The sequence below is a fragment of the Rhinatrema bivittatum genome, unplaced genomic scaffold (assembly GCF_901001135.1).
Source record: "Rhinatrema bivittatum unplaced genomic scaffold, aRhiBiv1.1, whole genome shotgun sequence".
In the NCBI taxonomy this organism is placed as follows: domain Eukaryota; kingdom Metazoa; phylum Chordata; class Amphibia; order Gymnophiona; family Rhinatrematidae; genus Rhinatrema; species Rhinatrema bivittatum.
The window spans coordinates 12852-31092 of NW_021820940.1; the positions used below are offsets into that span (position 1 = coordinate 12852).

General features: G+C 47.5%; 1 protein-coding gene across 3 annotated transcripts in view; it reads left to right on the plus strand.

The window, feature by feature from the left end:
• LOC115082308 (zinc finger protein 708-like) overlaps positions 1–18241 on the plus strand; it is a 36672-nt gene that overhangs the window by 12749 nt on the left and 5682 nt on the right. For 2 of the 3 annotated variants that reach the window (XM_029586540.1, XM_029586541.1), the window contains exons 1-5: positions 11262–11483; positions 13224–13350; positions 16770–16883; positions 17041–17154; positions 17915–18064. In XM_029586540.1, the coding sequence (XP_029442400.1) occupies positions 11460–11483; positions 13224–13350; positions 16770–16883; positions 17041–17154; positions 17915–18064 (529 nt within the window). In that variant the 5' untranslated portion in view covers positions 11262–11459. Of the gene's footprint in view, positions 1–11261; positions 11484–13223; positions 13351–16769; positions 16884–17040; positions 17155–17914; positions 18065–18241 lie in introns of those variants that run through there. The other variant, XM_029586542.1, reaches the window with a different exon arrangement.

Below are 18241 nucleotides of genomic sequence, written 5' to 3' on the forward strand. Positions count from 1 at the left end.
TCCTGTGCCAGGGGTCAGCTGGTCCTGCCTTCCGTTCTGCCTCGCCACCCGACGAGAGACCCTACGGACCCTCCGAAAGGTACACCATCCTCCCGTCGGCCAAGGGTCCACAAGCCTGTGCATAACATACACATGATGACCTTCAGAAGGAGGCTCTCTTTGGCACATTGCTAGTACTAACAAGGGTATTATTCGTAAATTTGAGATACAGATCATTTCTAACCTAACCTGGCTACGAATTAGGTTGATTCCTGTCGAGGTCATTGCAAAATAAACTGATTTAGAGAAACTGCCCCATACAACAGCATGAAATGAGCCATGTGAAACAGAGACCATATAAATGCTCTGAATGTGACAATATACATAGTCACACAGTAAGGACGGTAGAAATGGACCAAATGGTCCATCCAGTCTGCCCAGCAAGCTTCTTATGGTAATATTTGCTGCGCCATGCAGCTTAGCCTCCAGTTTATTTTAAGGGTAGCAACTGCACTGCCTGCAGTTATCCCAAGCCTTAGGATAACCATAAAAAGTAGTGCTAGCAGCATTTTTACAGGGTGATGAGCCTTCTTGAAAATTCAGACAGTGCTGCCTGATCTGCTTTGCTTATGGACTTGTCCTGTATTTTTTCCCTTATGTCTGTGCATCAGTACTGCAGACTGTAACAGTCAGGGATCATGTTGATTGTCTCTGAATCCAATTCCTCTTTCCTGCCAATCCCCCCTCACTATCAAAGCAGAGAGCGATTGTTGCAGTTGTGATAAAAGCAGGAAGACTTATTGGTTAAGGGTAGTAATCCCCATGCTTTCTGTTAAGGGTAACAACTGCTGCTCCGTGCAGGTTACCCCCGTGCTTATCAGTTCCCCAGAATGTAAAAGCCTGGGCCCTTGTTGCTTGTGGTCTGAATCCCATTTCTCTTTTCCCCTGCTGATGAAGTGGAGACCTGTATCTTATTTGCATGAAAAGCATCAAGGCTTATTGGTTAAGGCTCGTAACTGCCGCACCGAGAGAATTACTCCCATGTACCCTTTTCCTCACGTCCATCCTCGAGCCTTTAGGGATTCTCAGTGTTTATCCCATGCCCCTATGAAATCTTTCACTGTTTTTGCTTTCACCACCTCCTCCAAAAGAGATCACGTGAGGCAGTGAGGGGAACAGATGTAGGTTTCCCTCTCTGCGCCTACCCCCCGACATCTAACCCCATCCACGACTTTTATCACTGAGAGACAGAATTCGCCGGCTAATTTCTTTCTTTTTATAACTAACTACCTTATTTTGAGACCGATTCCGACTCAAGTGGTGCGAAAAGAAAGAGAGAAAAAGAGCGAGACAAAAAACCGCGGCCCAGACCCGCCCTCCCCTCCCGCGATGGAACTGCCTGGACAGATGCATGCCCCGACGGACATTTGCTAACATTAAGATGGCCATTAGTGAAGCATTGGGCCGGAATTGATAGCAGTTGCGGAAAAACTATTGAGCTTTCGTCAACTCTGAACGGGTATGAAACTCGGTTCACTGAGGCGGAACAACGGATATTGGATACGCAAGATGGCCTACTTTACGCCCAAGCGGAAAATCACAGCTCTCAAGGCTTTGCTTACCACACACGCAACCCGCATAGAGGATCTTGAAAATCGCTCCCGAAGATCCAATCTCCGTTTCATCGGATTGCCTGAAAGCATCAGAGAGCAAGATCTATCCACCTTTTTGGAATCATGGCTCCGGGACGAACTCGGCCTTGCTGACGCCTTTAGGGCCCCTGAGAATTGAGAGGGCGCACCGCTTGGCTGGAAGGAAGAATCAGACTCGGCCCCGAGCTGTAATGGTAAAATTGCTCAACTACGCTCACAAGATGGAGATTCTGCGAACGATCCGGGCGGGTCACCAGCTTAAGCATGAGAATCGGCGCGTGCTAGTTTTTCAAGACTTTTCGGCTGGTGTCTCGGCTGTGCGCAAGGCGATGGCTCCTCACTGCTCACAACTCATCGGCATGGGCGTAAAAGCTGCCGCGATATTTCCAGCTCGCCTAAGAGTGACCACGGATGCAGGCACTAAATAGCTAGAGACGGCGGAGGAAGCGCGCGCTTATGTGCAGAAGCAGTGTGCTATTTCATCTGGTAAGCCAACCTGAAATCGAGCTGTTCTGAGTGGCACGACCAAGGCTAAACGCCAGGGAGTCGTCGTTGAGTCCGGCAATGAACCTTTTTGCTTTCTCGCCGCTACCTGTCCCTTTCCCCCTCAGACTACTGACCATAGCGCCGAGGGCCATGGACATGGCCGACAAAGGGGCGGAGGGGCACCGCGGGAGATGTTGAAGGCCATTCTACTTCGCGCGCCCTCTCTCAGCCAGTTGAGCCTGACCTACTTTTCTTCTTAGGACTGGGAGTGTTTTTTTGGGTTCCCGCTACTCTCCTTCGGATCTGGAATGTGAAGTCGCGTCCGTGTCAGCAGAAGCATCCTTTTTTTTCCCCTTAGGAATTGCTTCTGGACTATCGGGCCCACTGGAAGTTTTTTTTTCTTCTTTTCATCACCACTTTGAGTTCATCGCGAGGCCGGCGGTGGCGCTTTGCGGCAGAGATTTCTCATCCGAGCTGCCTATGCACTCTGGACACGGGTTTTCCTTCTCTCTGCTGCTGTTTTTGGAGAGGGGGACTGGGCCATGATGCAGCCCTTGAGGCAGAGTGGAGTACTAGGCCGGTACCCTTGTTGGGATACTACTTGTTCGGAGGCCTATTCCCATTTATTCCTTCCTGTGTAGGGTTTGGGGTGCCACCTTCCAGTCTGGCGCAGAGCGAGGGTTCAGCTCTTGTCTAAATGACTGCGAGTGCTTTTGGGGCCTTTGACATCATCCCCGCACCTTGGATCAGCAGCTGAGGAGGGACTGGTTATCCCCCCTTCGGGAGGGACTGTTTGAGGGACTGAGAATCATTGTGTTTTTTTTGTTTACTTGGGCTCACTCCTGAGGGGACTGGGTTGGGTTTTTGTGGGGGAAAGCCATCCTAAGAGCTGTAGTGTAAGATGTCTTAATCCTTTTCATTTAGAAGTTCCTGATAGTTTTAAGTCCAGTTCCGCTGTTTATTACTGCTTTCCCCAGTCTAAGTTGGGAGATTTCCATTGCACTTCAGGTTGTGGCAGGGCCGGCGCTAAGATGAATCTGTCTGTGGGGTGGAGGGTGGAAGGGTGGGGAGAAGTGAAGGTACTTTGTGTTGTGGGAAGAAAGGGGGTTAGGGGTTGGGCAAGGGGAGGGAAAGGACCAGGGGACAGATGGAACAGGGGAGGGGGTAGAAGGGGAAAAGTGCAGGTGTGATAAGTTTCACTCTTCATAATAGGTGATGCACCCCAAGCAAGCACTCACACTTATGTCTCTGGCGGGGGCTCGGCTGGGAAGGCCTTTCCCCAAGCCTCCAGGTTCTATCAGCAGAGCCATTATTTAAGGGGGAAGGATCTCTACCCCTCACACGCGCATAGTCTCCCGGAATGTGCGCGGGATCCGTACCCCGATCAAACGTTCAAAGGCGCTGAGTACCCTCCAAAGGAAGTCGGCGGATATTGCCTCCCTACAAGAGACGCACCTTTCTGACTCTGAACATGTGAAACTGAGTAAGACATGGGTTGGGGGAGGGGCGGTTTGCGTCAGCCACTACTTGGTCGGCTGGAGTGGCCATTTTGTTTAATAAACGTCTTCCCATTAAGATTTTGAAAGAAATTAAGGACCCAGAAGGCTGATTTCTTATATTGGTGACGAGTTATATAATAAAACACTGGTGCTGTGCAATGTGTACGCCCCCAATCAATATCATCCCAGATTTTTCCAGGTAATTTACCAGGTATTTACTTCCCTATATTGCCGAGATAGTGATCCTTGGAGAAGACTTCACTGCTATTCGGGACCCGCAGATGGATTCCTCCCAAAACCGCCTCGCTGAGGCAGAGACGGGGAAAGGCCCAACTTTATTAGAAAATACATCCGGGGAGAAGGAGTTTACCCACACCACTTCCTCCCGGCTCGACTACTTCCTTGTAAGTAGCCACGCGTTTTCTCAAGTATTGGAGATATAATAATTTCGGATCGCTGTCCTGTGTGGATTGATGAAACTCTTCCTGCAGCTCGGATCTGGAAGTTCCCTTATTACTTAGCTCTTTCCAGCAGTACTTGGTGGGAAACTCTAAATCAAGAGCATCATGACCAACCCATACTTTTTTTGGTATACAGCTAAGGCGCTTCTTAGGGGGGATATAATTGCCTAATTGGCAGGTGCTAAGAAGGTTTTAAATCAGCGAATCCTGTCACTTAGTGCAGAACTGCGTAAACTAAGGGCCACCTGCTTCAGTCCAACACGCCCAGGGCTCACAGCAGATATATCTAGGTGCAGTGTGCACCTAGCACCCTCCTCCATCAGCGGGCCAAGAAAGGTTTGCTCTGTTATCAGTTCAAGCTGTATCAATACAGCAATAAAGCAGGCAAATTCATGTCCCATTTGATTAGATCCTCTCATGGTAACCGGTATGTCTCCAGCCTATGGAATCATACTGGGCAGGTGGAAACCAACACACAGACTATCTTGCGGCTATTTCGTGATTATTATATGAAATTATACCCACCTGAGGGATGGTCTTGAGGAAGCCTGTGCTCAATTTTGTGCTACCATCAACCTTCCCCGCCTTATTGGGCCTCAAAAGGAGGCGCTCAATTCTCCCATAACTACTGCCGAAATCAAATCAGCCATTCATCAGTCTAAATGACTTAAGGCCCCTGGACCCGACGGGTTTTCAGCCAAATTTTATATATGCCTCATGGACAAAATAGCCGCTCCACTGTCGTTGGTATTCACTCAATTAATTTAGGTGGGTAGCTACCCACCAAATATGAATCAGGCCCACATAACTCTCATCCAAAGGCCGGTAAAGACCTTTCTTCCCCTGCTTCTTATTGCCTGATCTCCCTGCTCAACCTCAATCAAAAACTGTTGGCCAAAATTATGGCTGACCATCTGGCGGCCTTTCTCCCCTCCTTGATAGGGAGTAGTCAAGTGGGTTTATAGGGAAGCGGTATGGCCTTCTCTAATATTCGTGAGTATTAGTAGCCATGGAAATGTGTCACCATATGCAAACCCGTATCTGGCTCTCAGCTTTGATGCAGAAAAAGCATTTGACCGGGTGGAATGGAACTATTTGTTCTACATTTTGCAACAGATGGGCTTTGAGGGTTTTTTTTATCGAGCAATCCACCTCTTGTACAACGACCCAAGGCAATACTTCTGGCTAATCGGTAGCAATCTCAACCACTGGACACTGGGAGGGGTACAAGACAGGGCTGTCCCCTCTCCCCCTTGCTGTTTCTTTTACAATTGGAGCCCCTCTTGCTAGTTCTCCAGGTGCACCGCATGTTTAAGGGCATACGCTTTCAATCTGAAATTTTTAAGTATGCTGCCTTCGCCGATGACCTTCTCGTTTTCCTTACTGATCCCCAGGCTTTGCTCCCCCCTCTTCTTACGTTGCTCGAGACCTTTAGGGTGTTTTCTGGCCTTCGGCTGAAGGTGGACAAGTCCTCGGTGCTGGCGCACCCTGAGACCCTAAGGAACAATGGTCCGAAACCTTTGCTCTTCAATGGGTGGGTGACCTCCTTCGATGCTTGGGGATACAGTTGTCTAAAGATCCCAAATTGAGCTATCAGGTCAACGTCCCACCTTTATTGCACCATACAGTAGAGGCCCTATCTACCTGGAAAAATCTGCCCTTATCCCTGTGTGGCCGAGTTAATCTCTTTAAGATGGTCCTGCTGCCCTAAATGGCTATATCTTTTTCAAAACTTGCCCCTCCACCTTAAGGCCACGGACCTGAATGTGATAAACCGCTCCCTCCGGAAATTTCTGTGGAGGGGTGGGAGGGCTCGCCTCCCCCTCTCCTGGTTACAGGAGCAGTGGGGGATGGGCGGTTTGGGAGTGCCAAATTTGGCACTGTATAACTTGGCCAGTAACTTACGGGTGGCCAGGGATTGGTTAAAGGGCACTTCTTCCCATTCTAATCTTATGGCGGGTAGTGCTTTAACGGCCCCGCTGGATGTTAAATATGTTCTCCAGATGGCTTCCAACTCTTTTAACTCAGTCTGTTATTGTGAAGCCGATTCGGCAAGCTTGGGTCCTATTTACCAAGCACCTGCGAGTGCCTCGAGTCAGCGCATGCTTACTACCTGTGATTGGCAATGAGGATTTTTCTCCGGGTTCCCAATCATCAGCATTTGGGGAATGGCTTATCAAAGGTATTTACACGGGAGGGGAGGCTGCTATCGTTCTCTGAACTCTGCGAATATTATGGCCTGGGTTTGGGACATACTTTCCCCTATTTACAAATTGTACATTACATTCGCTCTCTACCTTGCGGCCTTTCTACGCTCCTCCGTCTTTCAAGCCCTAGACTCCTTATTAACGTTGGAAAAACAGGAGCCCCCCTCGCTGCCTACTTATTATAAAGGATTGCGACAGAAGGGACGGGTGGATATTCCTGCGGTACTGGCTGATCGTTGGACTAGCGATGGGGACATCGTGGTTACACCCTCGATCATTCGGGCCTGTTATACCAAAGTGGCCAGGATCTCGTATAACATGTACTACCGTGAGCTGCAGTTCAAGTTTTGGGGGAGAGCGTACATCTCTGCACAGATAGCTTACCAACTGACTATCGCCCCCACTGCGCAATGCCAGCGATGTGAAACGGTGGTGGGCATGCTGACACATGCCTTTTGGTCATACCCGGCTGTTAAATTGTTTTGGAAACGGGTGGCGGGATACTTGGCCACAATTTTACACATATCAATTCCAGTAGCCCCACTGTGGCTTCTCTTTGGCTGTATTCCCCCCACCACGTATACGAGATCCTGGTACTCGATTACTGACACACAAGGCTTGTCGGGTGGGGAAGCGGGTAATACTGTCCGACTGGCGAGGTGAGGATCCCCTGTCTTTTTGGACTTGGAGAAACCAATTTCATGCTATGATGACTATAGACAGTCTGTTACCAACAGTTCACCAGTGCATCGGGGAGGTTCCTCTCCATCTGGGACTCATACATACAGGCTCTTCCCCACCGAGCCAGAAGCCGCATACTCAATGTGTGAGGGTCTCACTTGATTCCCAGCGATGAGTGGGTTCGCCGGCTGCAACCACTGCTTGGGCTGCAACAGATATGCTGAAGGCTTGCTACCTGCACGATGGAAAAGAGGGGGAGGGGGGGGGAGACATATAAAGGGGGGGATGCTGGGAGGGGGGGCCTGCACTTGTTGAACTACATTGTACATTGGGGGGGGGGGGGTGTATCAGACCACAACACCCCTCTTTCTGATTGACTGACTGCGGACCTTTGTTTATTTGTAGTTTGTATTGTGTTGCATAGAAGCCAATAAAATCATTTATACATAAACCACCTCTTCCGGAAGGGCATTCCAGGCCTCCACCACCCTCTCCGTGAAAAAATATTTCCTGATTTTGGTTCTGAATCTTCCCTCCCTAAGTTTCATGTCATGACCCCTAGTTCTGATTTCCTTCCAATGGAAAAGGTTCGAAGTTCGTGCATCTTTAAAACCTTTCAGGTATCTGTAGGTCTGTATCCTATCTCCCCTGCACCTCCTCTCTTCCAGGCTATACATATTCAGATCCTTCAGCCTCTTCTCATAGGTCTTCCAATACTGATCATGTCTCGTGGAAGCTAATATATCCCCCAATCAATACCCATGGGGGCCCTACGTTCAAAATCAAGTCCCTCATGTCCTGTTAAAAAGCGAATGCTCCTGCCTGCAAATTCAGCTCGGCATAAAGAAAAGCAATCAGGTAGTTCTCAGGGAACAGGACTGCAATCAGACTACTCTGTCCTTGGTATTGCACCCGGGCACATAAAAATGATTAGTCCCCAGGTAATGCAATTTCTTAACGAGACGCTGCCGAGACACTACCTTCCCAACACGTTATCTCTCTGGGAAACTTGGTGAATGTCCCAGAAAGCAGGGGAATTTCAGTTTTATGTCAGCCACTAAATGTTGTGATCCTTTTATAGATTGAAGGCCAATGCTTCATGCTAGGTGAATTAAAATATAGCTCATTTAACTCCAATCTAGCTAAGCAGGTAGAACAGATGTTATAAGGCATTAGATATAAATATATGATATCAGGTAGACTTTTATGTGTCTCTGTCTGTACTTTGTTTTTACAGTCCTAAGAAATAGACATTATGTGCTCTTTATCTGTGTATCTGATTTTTTTTAATTCTTTGATGTTATGTGCACTGTTTTCCAAATACCTGTATTTATTTTATAATTCCTTTTTTGTAAACAAAAGGTATAAATATGTTGTGAATTCTAAACTTGGGACTGCTCATCTAATCTATCATCAGATAGCAGTCCTCTCAGGACACAGCATCTAACCTATAGGTGATATATCCATCTTTTCTTATTCTGTATCCTTCTAAGAGAAGACTTGATCAATTGCCTTATATGTAATAAATAAGCATATATTTTTACTGAATACTTTGTCTGATTTACTGAGTTGCTCTGTCTTAATAAATAATTATCTTTCTCACCCTAATACATGATCTCTAAGAGGTAATGATGTGTTACACTAATTTGACATGGGGCGCTGGGGAGAGAGAGTGAACTATAAGGGAACTTCTGATTAAAGATTTTCTCACCCAGTACTACCAGACAGAATATGAACCCAAAACAACCCCACACCATTTTGGCTGCCTTTCTCTGGATCGCCTCCATCCTGTCTCTGTCCCTTTTTGAGATACAGGCTCCAGAACTGAACACAGTACTCCAGGTGAGGCCTCCGACCGTAGCTTGCCCCCAAATACGCCAAGCCTTCTCCTGTTCTGATCCCGTAATGCCAACAGATCTCTCCACCAGCAGAAGCCCCCGGACCAGTACCTGAAGGCTGAACCCGAGGGGCACGTAGGCTGGTAGAGGCGAAGCTCCAGTTGGGTCTGGGCCTCATCTGAATCTGCCTGCGGACGGTGGAAACCTGCAGGGCTCCTCCCAGCAGGTTGTATCTAGTCCGCCTCGGCTCAAGGTTCCACGCCTGCAACAATACTCCTCTCCATTTCAGAGCTTAGTATAATTCGCCTAAAAACTCCTTGTAGGGTTTTGGTTTGCTGATAGTCAATGGTTTTCAAGTGAACATAAAACTAGATGCAATAACCAATAAAAATCATTGTAAACAAAAGTCAAAACATAGTGCGTGTACAGTAAAATCTAAAAATGTACTTCAAACCACTGGCAGTGGCAAACTCTCTAGAACCATCACGTGTATGAAAATATGCAACTAGTGTTTTAGGCTTTATAATTGAAAGAAAACAAGAATTATTTACAATACAAATTAAAATATCTTTCACTGTCAGCTTGTGGTATCTCATGGCTTAGAGCCTCTGCTACATATACAGATCACTTGTTTTATGGTCATTGTGATTGTGAGCCAGCTATTAAGTCCTGCATGCAGGTTTTCCTGTACATTAGCTTGTACTGTACTATTTATTATTAGGCTGTCAGCCAGTGTCAGCTTGTGGTATCTCATGGCTTAGAACGTCTGCTACATCTACAGATCACTTTTTTTTTTTTTTTATTGTCATTGTGTTTGAGTCACTTATCAAGCACCACATGCAGGTTTTCATGTGAACTTGTACTGTACTATTTATTTTATTTATTTAGTCAGTTTTATATTCCGATGTTTGGTTTTTTGAACCTTCACAACGGTTTACAATTGTATAAAAACTAAAAAAAAACATGCACTACAAAATACAAACTACATGATTTAAGTAAAATTTGCTTATAAACTACAAGAGTTACAATTAAATACTTAATAAAATACTAATGAAAGCAAAACTAACTCATTCATAAACTTAAATCAATCAAAACACTTAAAATAAATAAAATCGAAACAAAAAATATAAATCACTGGCTTGAGTCTATACAATATGCTTGGTTAAAAAGCCATGTTTTTAACGCCTTCTTAAACAGCTTCAGGTCTTTTTGTAGTCTCAATTCAGGAGGCTTGGTGTTCCATAATCTTGGGCCCGCGAACGAGACAGCTCTTTCCCTGACAGATGTCAGTTTGTGCTGACATCCAGTCTCAGTCCAAGTATTTCCCTCCTCATTTTCACCCTTCTTCAATTGCCCCCATCTCTTAGCCTTCTCTGTCCTCTCTCTCTCTCCTGCCCACATTCCTGGTCCTCTTCCCTCTCCTCAGTCTCTGGTTCTCTCCCCCCTATCCATCCCCATGATCCTGTGCTGACACACAGGATCCCCTGCTCTCACCCAATGAAAACAAAACAAATGATACAGATGCCAGCGAGGAGAATAAAACCTGGAACGGTTTGTCAGTGCGCGTCAGATATTTCTAATTCTTGTTGCAGAATAGAAACTGATCTGCAGCAGGGAAATGAGGCTGTGCCTCAGGCCATCTCCTCCGTCTTGTCTGACCTTCCGGGGTGGGGGGCGATAGCACCAACTCTGCCTGGAATGGCAAAATCCTAAATCTGCAGAGGGCAGGCAGGAAGTGGAGAGTCATACGTGGACCGGGCATGAGATTGGCTCTGGCCTGCAATCTGAAGGTGCCAGGAGAAATGCCAGGGGGGAGAGAGAGAAGGGGAAGTAATGTGGTGGGCATGAGCTGAGTGTGGGGAGAAGAAGGATTTCCCAAGCAGAAAATCACAGGTTCATAGATACACAAGGAATAAAGCAGTTCCCTGACTTGCTGCTCCTGTCTCCCACTCCCCCCTCTGCAGCTGATTCTCTCCCCGGATCCACCTTAAGGAATAAAGCAGTTCCCTGACTTGCTGCTCCTGTCTCCCACTCCCCCCTCTGCAGCTGATTCTCTCCCCGGATCCACCTTAAGGAATAAAGCAGTTCCCTGACTTGCTGCTCCTGTCTCCCACTCCCCCCCTCTGCAGCTGATTCTCTCCCCGGATCCACCTTAAGGAATAAAGCAGTTCCCTGACTTGCTGCTCCTGTCTCCCACTCCCCCCTCTGCAGCTGATTCTCTCCCCGGATCCACCTTAAGGAATAAAGCAGTTCCCTGACTTGCTGCTCCTGTCTCCCACTCCCCCCTCTGCAGCTGATTCTCTCCCCGGATCCACCTTAAGGAATAAAGCAGTTCCCTGACTTGCTGCTCCTGTCTCCCACTCCCCCCTCTGCAGCTGATTCTCTCCCCGGATCCACCTTAAGGAGTGAGCATCCCCCCTCCCTCCTGCCTGACCTCTGCCGGGAGCTCTGCGCATGCTCCGGCTCCTGCTTTCTTTCTCTGCCTGCAGAGAGCAGGAAAGACTCCGAGTAAAAGCAGAAACTTTCTGCCTCCCCAGGACCGGAAATCCCTGCAGAGGGGTAGAGCAGGGGCTTTATCTGAGCCCCCAGGAATCAGCCCTGCCCCCTCTGAATCCCTCCCAGCACCTGCAGGACTGAGAGGCAAAAGAGGAGGGCAATGTGTGCCCTGGGGTCCGATCCGGTAAGAAATCCTTCTCTGCCCTCTTGTGCATGTAAGGAAACCTTTTCCCTGTGCAGCTCTGCCAGCCTCCCCTCCTGCCAGCACAGGGCAGGGATCTTTCCAGGTTTGAGCTCTGATCCCGCTGAGATCAGCAGAGGTTAGTGGGGGGGGAGGGTGCAGACTCTCTCCCGTGCACACACATGAACTCCCTCTCACACACGCACATGCTCTCACACATGCACATGCTCTCACACACGCACATGCTCTCACACACATGTGCACACACTCCTGCACACACCCACACTGTTTCTCTCTTCCCCCTTCCACAGCTCTGATCCCTGCACTCTCCACTTTCAGGCGCCAGCCCCTCCCACCACACCTCTATTCCTTCCCCCCTCTGTCACCATCATCCCCTCCTCTCTCTGGTCCACATTTCTCCTTAATTGTACTCGGGACTTTTCCTCCCTCTTCCATGCCTGGTGAGCCCTTCAAGGTGGGTCACTCAGATCAGAGCGTTATAGTAGGGGTTAGGAAGCACTGGGGAGAGTTGCTAAGGGTGTGCATGGGATAGATGGGGGTTAGGACTCACAAAGAACAACGTATTCAGTTAATTCACTAATGGTTTGTGTTCTGTGTGCAGGGTCAGAGTTACAGTCAGTTAATTCAGTAATTTATGTACATCCAGCAAGCATGGGGACCGGTTAGGTCTGATTTAGAGCATTGCTGGTGTGTATGCCCTGGCGTGTGTGGACACGTGTGGGGTTTATGTTTGATGGGGGTGATGCACCACTCTCAGGGTGTTCGCTCGCTGCGTGAACTCTCTTGCTTTTGGTTGGCGTCAGAAATGGATGCAGCCAGCGATTCCTTGCAGGTAGCGGGTGGGATTTGGGTTTCATGGTTCTGGTGCTGCTCCTGCGAAGGTTCTGGTTATTTTTGTGCTCTGAGAGTGTTAGGGTGAGGAGCAGTTGTTTTTGGCATGAGAGGGGATTTATTGTGTGGGTGATTGTTCTTTTACCTTCTCAGGTCCGTGGGGGTCAGCGTTCTCCTGCTGACCCTGAAGGAGAGGCTCAGAAGCTGGAATCTGATGCCTAGGGAGCTGAAGACCTGTTCCCCTTTCCTGCCTCCTGTGATAGTTCTGGCGGGCCCCGTTTTGGACTGACTGCAGTTTATCTTTTTAGGAAGGGCACTGCAGAGGGCCATGCAGTAGTCTGGGTGTATGAGTGCCGCTGCCTGCAGGTCCGGTTTGAGGTCGCCTGGCTGTAGAGAGGGGCGTAGTTGTTTCACCCTGCGGAGTCAGTGTTGCTATATGGCTTTCCCATGGTCAGCGTGGAGTCTGGCCTGGCTCTTAGGCTCTTTACCCCGTGATAACGCCTGGGGTGAGGGGGGTTATCAAGTCTCGCTGAGTTGCTGACCCCTGCAGGATTTCCATTCTGTCCCTGTTTCTAAGATGCAGATGGAGACTTTGAGTCCGTGTCAGCTTGTGATGGCCGCGAGGAGCGTGAGATTATAAATTGATTTCCAGTGTTTGTCTGGGGGTCAGGCAGGCTGTGCAACACAAGGAATATTTAAGGGCCGGATGTTAAAAACCATTTATACACTTAATATAGGGTTTTCCACCTGTAAATGTACTTGGCAGGTGGCTTTTAAAAATTGCTGCTATATATGCCATTGCATTGCCCGTAGGATCCTCACCTGTAAGGGCACTTTATGCACATAAATGGCTTTTTAAAATACCTGAGGGTGTCCTGTTTGCTGTTCCAGGCATCAGTCACGTTCAGGGACGTCGCTGCTTATTTCTGGGAAGTGGAGTGGGACATTCTGGGAGAATGGCAGAAGGAGCTGTACAAGAAGGTCATCAAGGAGATTCACGGCATCCTCGTGTCACGGGGTAAGTCTGCCTTTTCTATCATCTCTCACCCATACACACCCTGCAGGATGGCTGCTGCCACTTTATCAGGGCTGGAATAATCCCAGGTGCCAGGTCCCTTGGGCACATATAATATACAGTCTGGCTTCTGATCTCATGCCAAGTCCAACAGGAGCTGCTGTGGCTCCCCAGGGCCCAGTGAGAGACACCTCTGCTGCAGGCCCGGCACGAGATGCTGCTCTGTGCTGGAAGATGAATCTTTTATAGGTTAAAGTAGACCAGCTGGAGTCTGTCTCTCCTTTCTCTACAACTAAAGCTGGCACAGAGGAACAGGAGGCAGGATTTACTCTTCTGATTCCAGCTTCTGTGCAAGGAGCTCATACGTTAGCTCTGCACTAGTGTAAGGATGCTATAAGGGGTTCTCTGAGGAGACAGAACAGGTGGAGGTCATGAAGAAGCAGAAAGGTAATCGCAGCACAAGAAGATGGAACTGCTCAGACATCTGGAAATAGCCAAGGCTGTTAGGATATTGAAATATGTCAAACCTCACATTAAATTTTGCTCCTATCTTCTGGGCTCAGCTTACAAGAATGCAGTATTATTGGCATATGTGAGATAAGAGAATAGTACTAACCATATTATGCAAATATAGAAACTAACCCATTGGTGTGCAGGTCTGCAGGAGGTAATGTGTACAACCTATTGCCCAACTTCAGATGAGCGAACTCCACCTGATTATAAGAACATAAGAACATGCCATACTGGATCAGACCAAGGGTCCATCAAGCCCAGCATCCTGTTTCCAACAGAGGCCAATCCAGGCCATAAGAACCTGGCAATTACCCAAAAACTAAGTCTATTCCATGTAACCATTGCTAATGGCAGTGGCTATTCTCTAAGTGAACTTAATAGCAGGTAATGGACTTCTCCTCCAAGAACTTATCCAATCCTTTTTTAAACACAGCTACACTAACTGCACTAACCACATCCTCTGGCAACAAATTCCAGAGTTTAATTGTGCGTTGAGTAAAAAAGAACTTTCTCCGATTAGTTTTAAATGTGCCCCATGCTAACTTCATGGAGTGCCCCCTAGTCTTTCTACTATCCGAAAGAGTAAATAACCGATTCACATCTACCCGTTCTAGACCTCTCATGATTTTAAACACCTCTATCATATCCCCCCTCAGTCGTCTCCTCTCCAAGCTGAAAAGTGTAAGGAGCTCACTTCCTCACTGTGGTAACCAGATGTCACAGAGCAAATATCACCACGGTATTGTTACATTGAAGGCACCAGTGCAATTGCATGAAATATACAAAATATTTAGATTTTATTTATTCATTGTTAATGGTTTTCTATTAGAATACATTTTGTAAATACAATACAAAATATATAATCATCCCCCAAAGCATGAGTGCTCCCCAATCCATCCCCACCCCCAACTAAAAACTTTCCTAATCCCAACTAGGATCCTATTTTTGTGCTAAGGAAAAGTTTCTTTTTATTTGAAGATATAATCTATCATCAGATTTAAAGGCAAACTGATGGGGGGGTCTTCTATGGCCCCTTCGGTTGCCCTTCTGCACATTGACCAATACGAAAGTCAACATATTTATGGATCTGAGTTTTGGAAATATATAATCCCTTGGAAAAGGTGAATCGATGATGCCCTGTGCATTGGGCTTGGTCCATTGGATTCATTACAAGAGTTTGTACAGTGGATTAATACTCTAGATCCAGATCTTCAGTTTAGCTAACAGTGCCATCAGGAACACAGAGCATTTTTGGATTTGCGGGTTTACGAAAGTCGGGATTCTTTATGTTCTCCGATGTTTAGATCTCCTGCAGAGGTTTCAGATTGGAGGCTACGTGAGGTCTTGCATAAAGGAACATATAAAAGGGACGTTTTACGTGAATCTTGCTAATCTATTCATACCGTCCGTTAAGGCGCAGGTTTCTAGGTTTGTTCGCGCTACTCCTTCAAGCAAAGTCCAGGCGATTGCTGACCGCCATTGGTCTGTTTGAAGCCATGAGCCTTATGTTTAAGGAATTACCGGTGTTTGCGATGAGAGAGAATCGTTCATTGCGAGACCGTGTAACTTCTTCACGTCTTCCAGTATCAGATTTAAGTACCATGGAGACAAACTGGACAAGTTCGGTGTGGGTCCCGTTCAGCATGCTCTTGTGTTTTTGAACTCGACGCACTTTTTTTTGTAGAAACTCAACGGCGGGAATGTAGACTTCCGGCAGGATAGGATTGTCGGTCATCCCAAGCGATATATGCGATTTTTGTGCCCTTGCAGTAGTCGGGTATATATTGGGTCAGAACCAGGATTGTACGGGGAAGGAGGGGGCTCCGCTGGGAGGTCATTGGAGGTTAAAAGGAGCACAGGGTAGAAGAACAAAGGTTCTTTGTGACTTTTAGGAGAGCTGGCAGCGTCTCTAAAGTATTGACACAGGAGGGACAGAGGTTCATCTCATGGGAACCAGTGGGCTCAAACCAAGACATCGAGCGGAGCATATTAAATATTGTGAAATAATACATTTAAATGCATCTTATGTGAGTTTGGGCACTGATTACTGTATGGGGGTGAAACTGTACGTTGGGCAGAGTGCATCGTGTGTTTAATGGCTTGGACTTCTCCCCTGCAGAAGAGTAACTGCAGTCATCAAAACTCGGGTCCTCGCTGAGATTAGTGACGTTTTCAGTGGGTGGTGTCTGTTTGTGTGGCTGGGGTAGCACTCGGGCTTGTGGGGATGTTTATATATCATAGATTGTATTAACAATGACTTTCTATTAAAATACGTTTTGTAAACAATGAAGAAAAGAAAATTCAAATATTCTATGGTTTTTTTGCGGCACCATTTTATATATTTCACAGATCAAATATCCTCTCTCTCCCTCTCACTGGCATCTAGATAGGAAAACCCAAGTCCTGGGATACAAAGATAACTCTTTCTCAGATGCTCCTGATTTGAAGCTGGGAGTCCTCCTCTCCAGGAGGGCACAGGCTGGCAGAGAGCACTGGCACCTGCAATGCCTCCAGCTAGGAGGGTCATGAATAGAAACGACTGCACCAGAAACCCTCCAAGGTTTAATCTTACTAAAGTGGCAGCCTGCAAGTGTCTCTTCTCACCAAGCTCTGTCACACAAATACCCAAAGATGCGAGCGCGGGCAGACACTCAGACACACTCACAGACACACCAGACACACGCACACTCACACGCACACACAAACACACACACACACACACACGGACACAGACACACGCACACACACACACACACACACACACGGACACAGACACTCACACTCACACACAAACGCAGACATAGACACAGACACTCACACACACGTCTGCATCAGAACAGTGAACAGATAAAAGCTCCAAGGCCTGCACAAGTACAATGTATAAGTAATTTTGCTATCTTTACTGGCAGGTTATTCAATTCTTAATCCCGATGTTGTATTCAAGATTAAGAAGGAAGATGAGAAATATTTCCCTCAGCACTGGGAGCTGGAGGGGAAGGAAACCATGAAGGACCCCAGCATCAGTAAGTAAATGTTCTGGATTTAAAGGGCTCTGCATTTTCAGATCCCAGGAGATGGGGCATTAACATCAAACATTTGGAGACTTCCAATCCATTTCCTAATATAATATTAGCAGGTCCTGGGTGACTCCTCCTAGACTCGTTTGTTTTCTCATCCCAGGCCTTCCGATTGTAACGTCTGTGTTCTCACTGAGCGTTAAACAAGAGGAAGATCTGCCCTTCCTGGATCCTCCTGAATCAGAGACGCCTGAAGGGATTCAGCCTCCTGGAACAGGCGAGTACCACTCCCTGCCCTCGCCTTGTATTCTCCCCTCCTCTTCCCTCTGGATTTCCATACGACTGAGCTAACACACAGGCCCCTCCCTCGTTTCTTGTACCCGTTGCTCCCCACCTGCCTTTACCACCGCCCTCTGTGTCCGTCCTAAATCTGTGTAAATTTGCTGATTGGTTGCAAGCTGCTGCTGCCTCTGTCAGGAGGGGACTCCAGGCACCCACCCCCCTGTCAGTAAAGAAATATTCTCTCACGTTTCCTCTGCACATTCCTCCGTCATCTTCATATCCTGTCCTCTTCTCCAGGAGTCTCCTTTCCACCTTCCCTCGCCCTCCTCTCTAAGAATTCCTTGGCTTTGGTGCCTTCTAGTGACATCTCCCACCCTGCCTCACATAATTATAATGAAGCGCAGGAGCCAGGTAGAATCAGATTTCTGAAATCTGGCAGCTGGATAAAAAACATCTGGTTTTATCAAAAATACTCTTTGAGGTAGAAATGTTCAGCATGTTTTTGCAATAGCAGTTACCACAGCAGATTGTTTTGTAGATCCTGAGGAATGAAGTCGCCCACCTCGGTGTTAAAATGATCATGATACTGTTAGAATGGATTTCTGATGATGATCAGCACAGCAGCACCCTCCTTTCTTAGTGCTGCACTGATGGCAGTGTCTATGAACACAGCATAATCCTGAGCTCACTTGCACTGATAATACAGGCTCTGGGGTAACGTTTCTACATATTGTAACCATCTTTTCCCATCACAGGCTCCCCCAGTGTCACCCCTGACATTTTAATCCGATTTAAGCAAGAAGGACGTGGGACTGAGCCCCCGAGATCTGAGGACAGAGGGAACCTGAGCATCCCAGGCGCCTGTGAGGAGCTGCATGAAGCAGGCGATGCAGCTTGGATTAAAGGTACTGATGGGCCGATCCAAACATTGCTGAGACACGAGGCCTCCTCGGGACCAGACACAGCGAGGAGGAGGCGTTAAATCATGTCCCTGCCCTCTGACCTTTCTTGTGTGGAGAATTTGTTTGCTCTCTTTCCATTCCTTCTGCTTTTCTCTTTCATGTTCAGATTTCTCTTTCCTT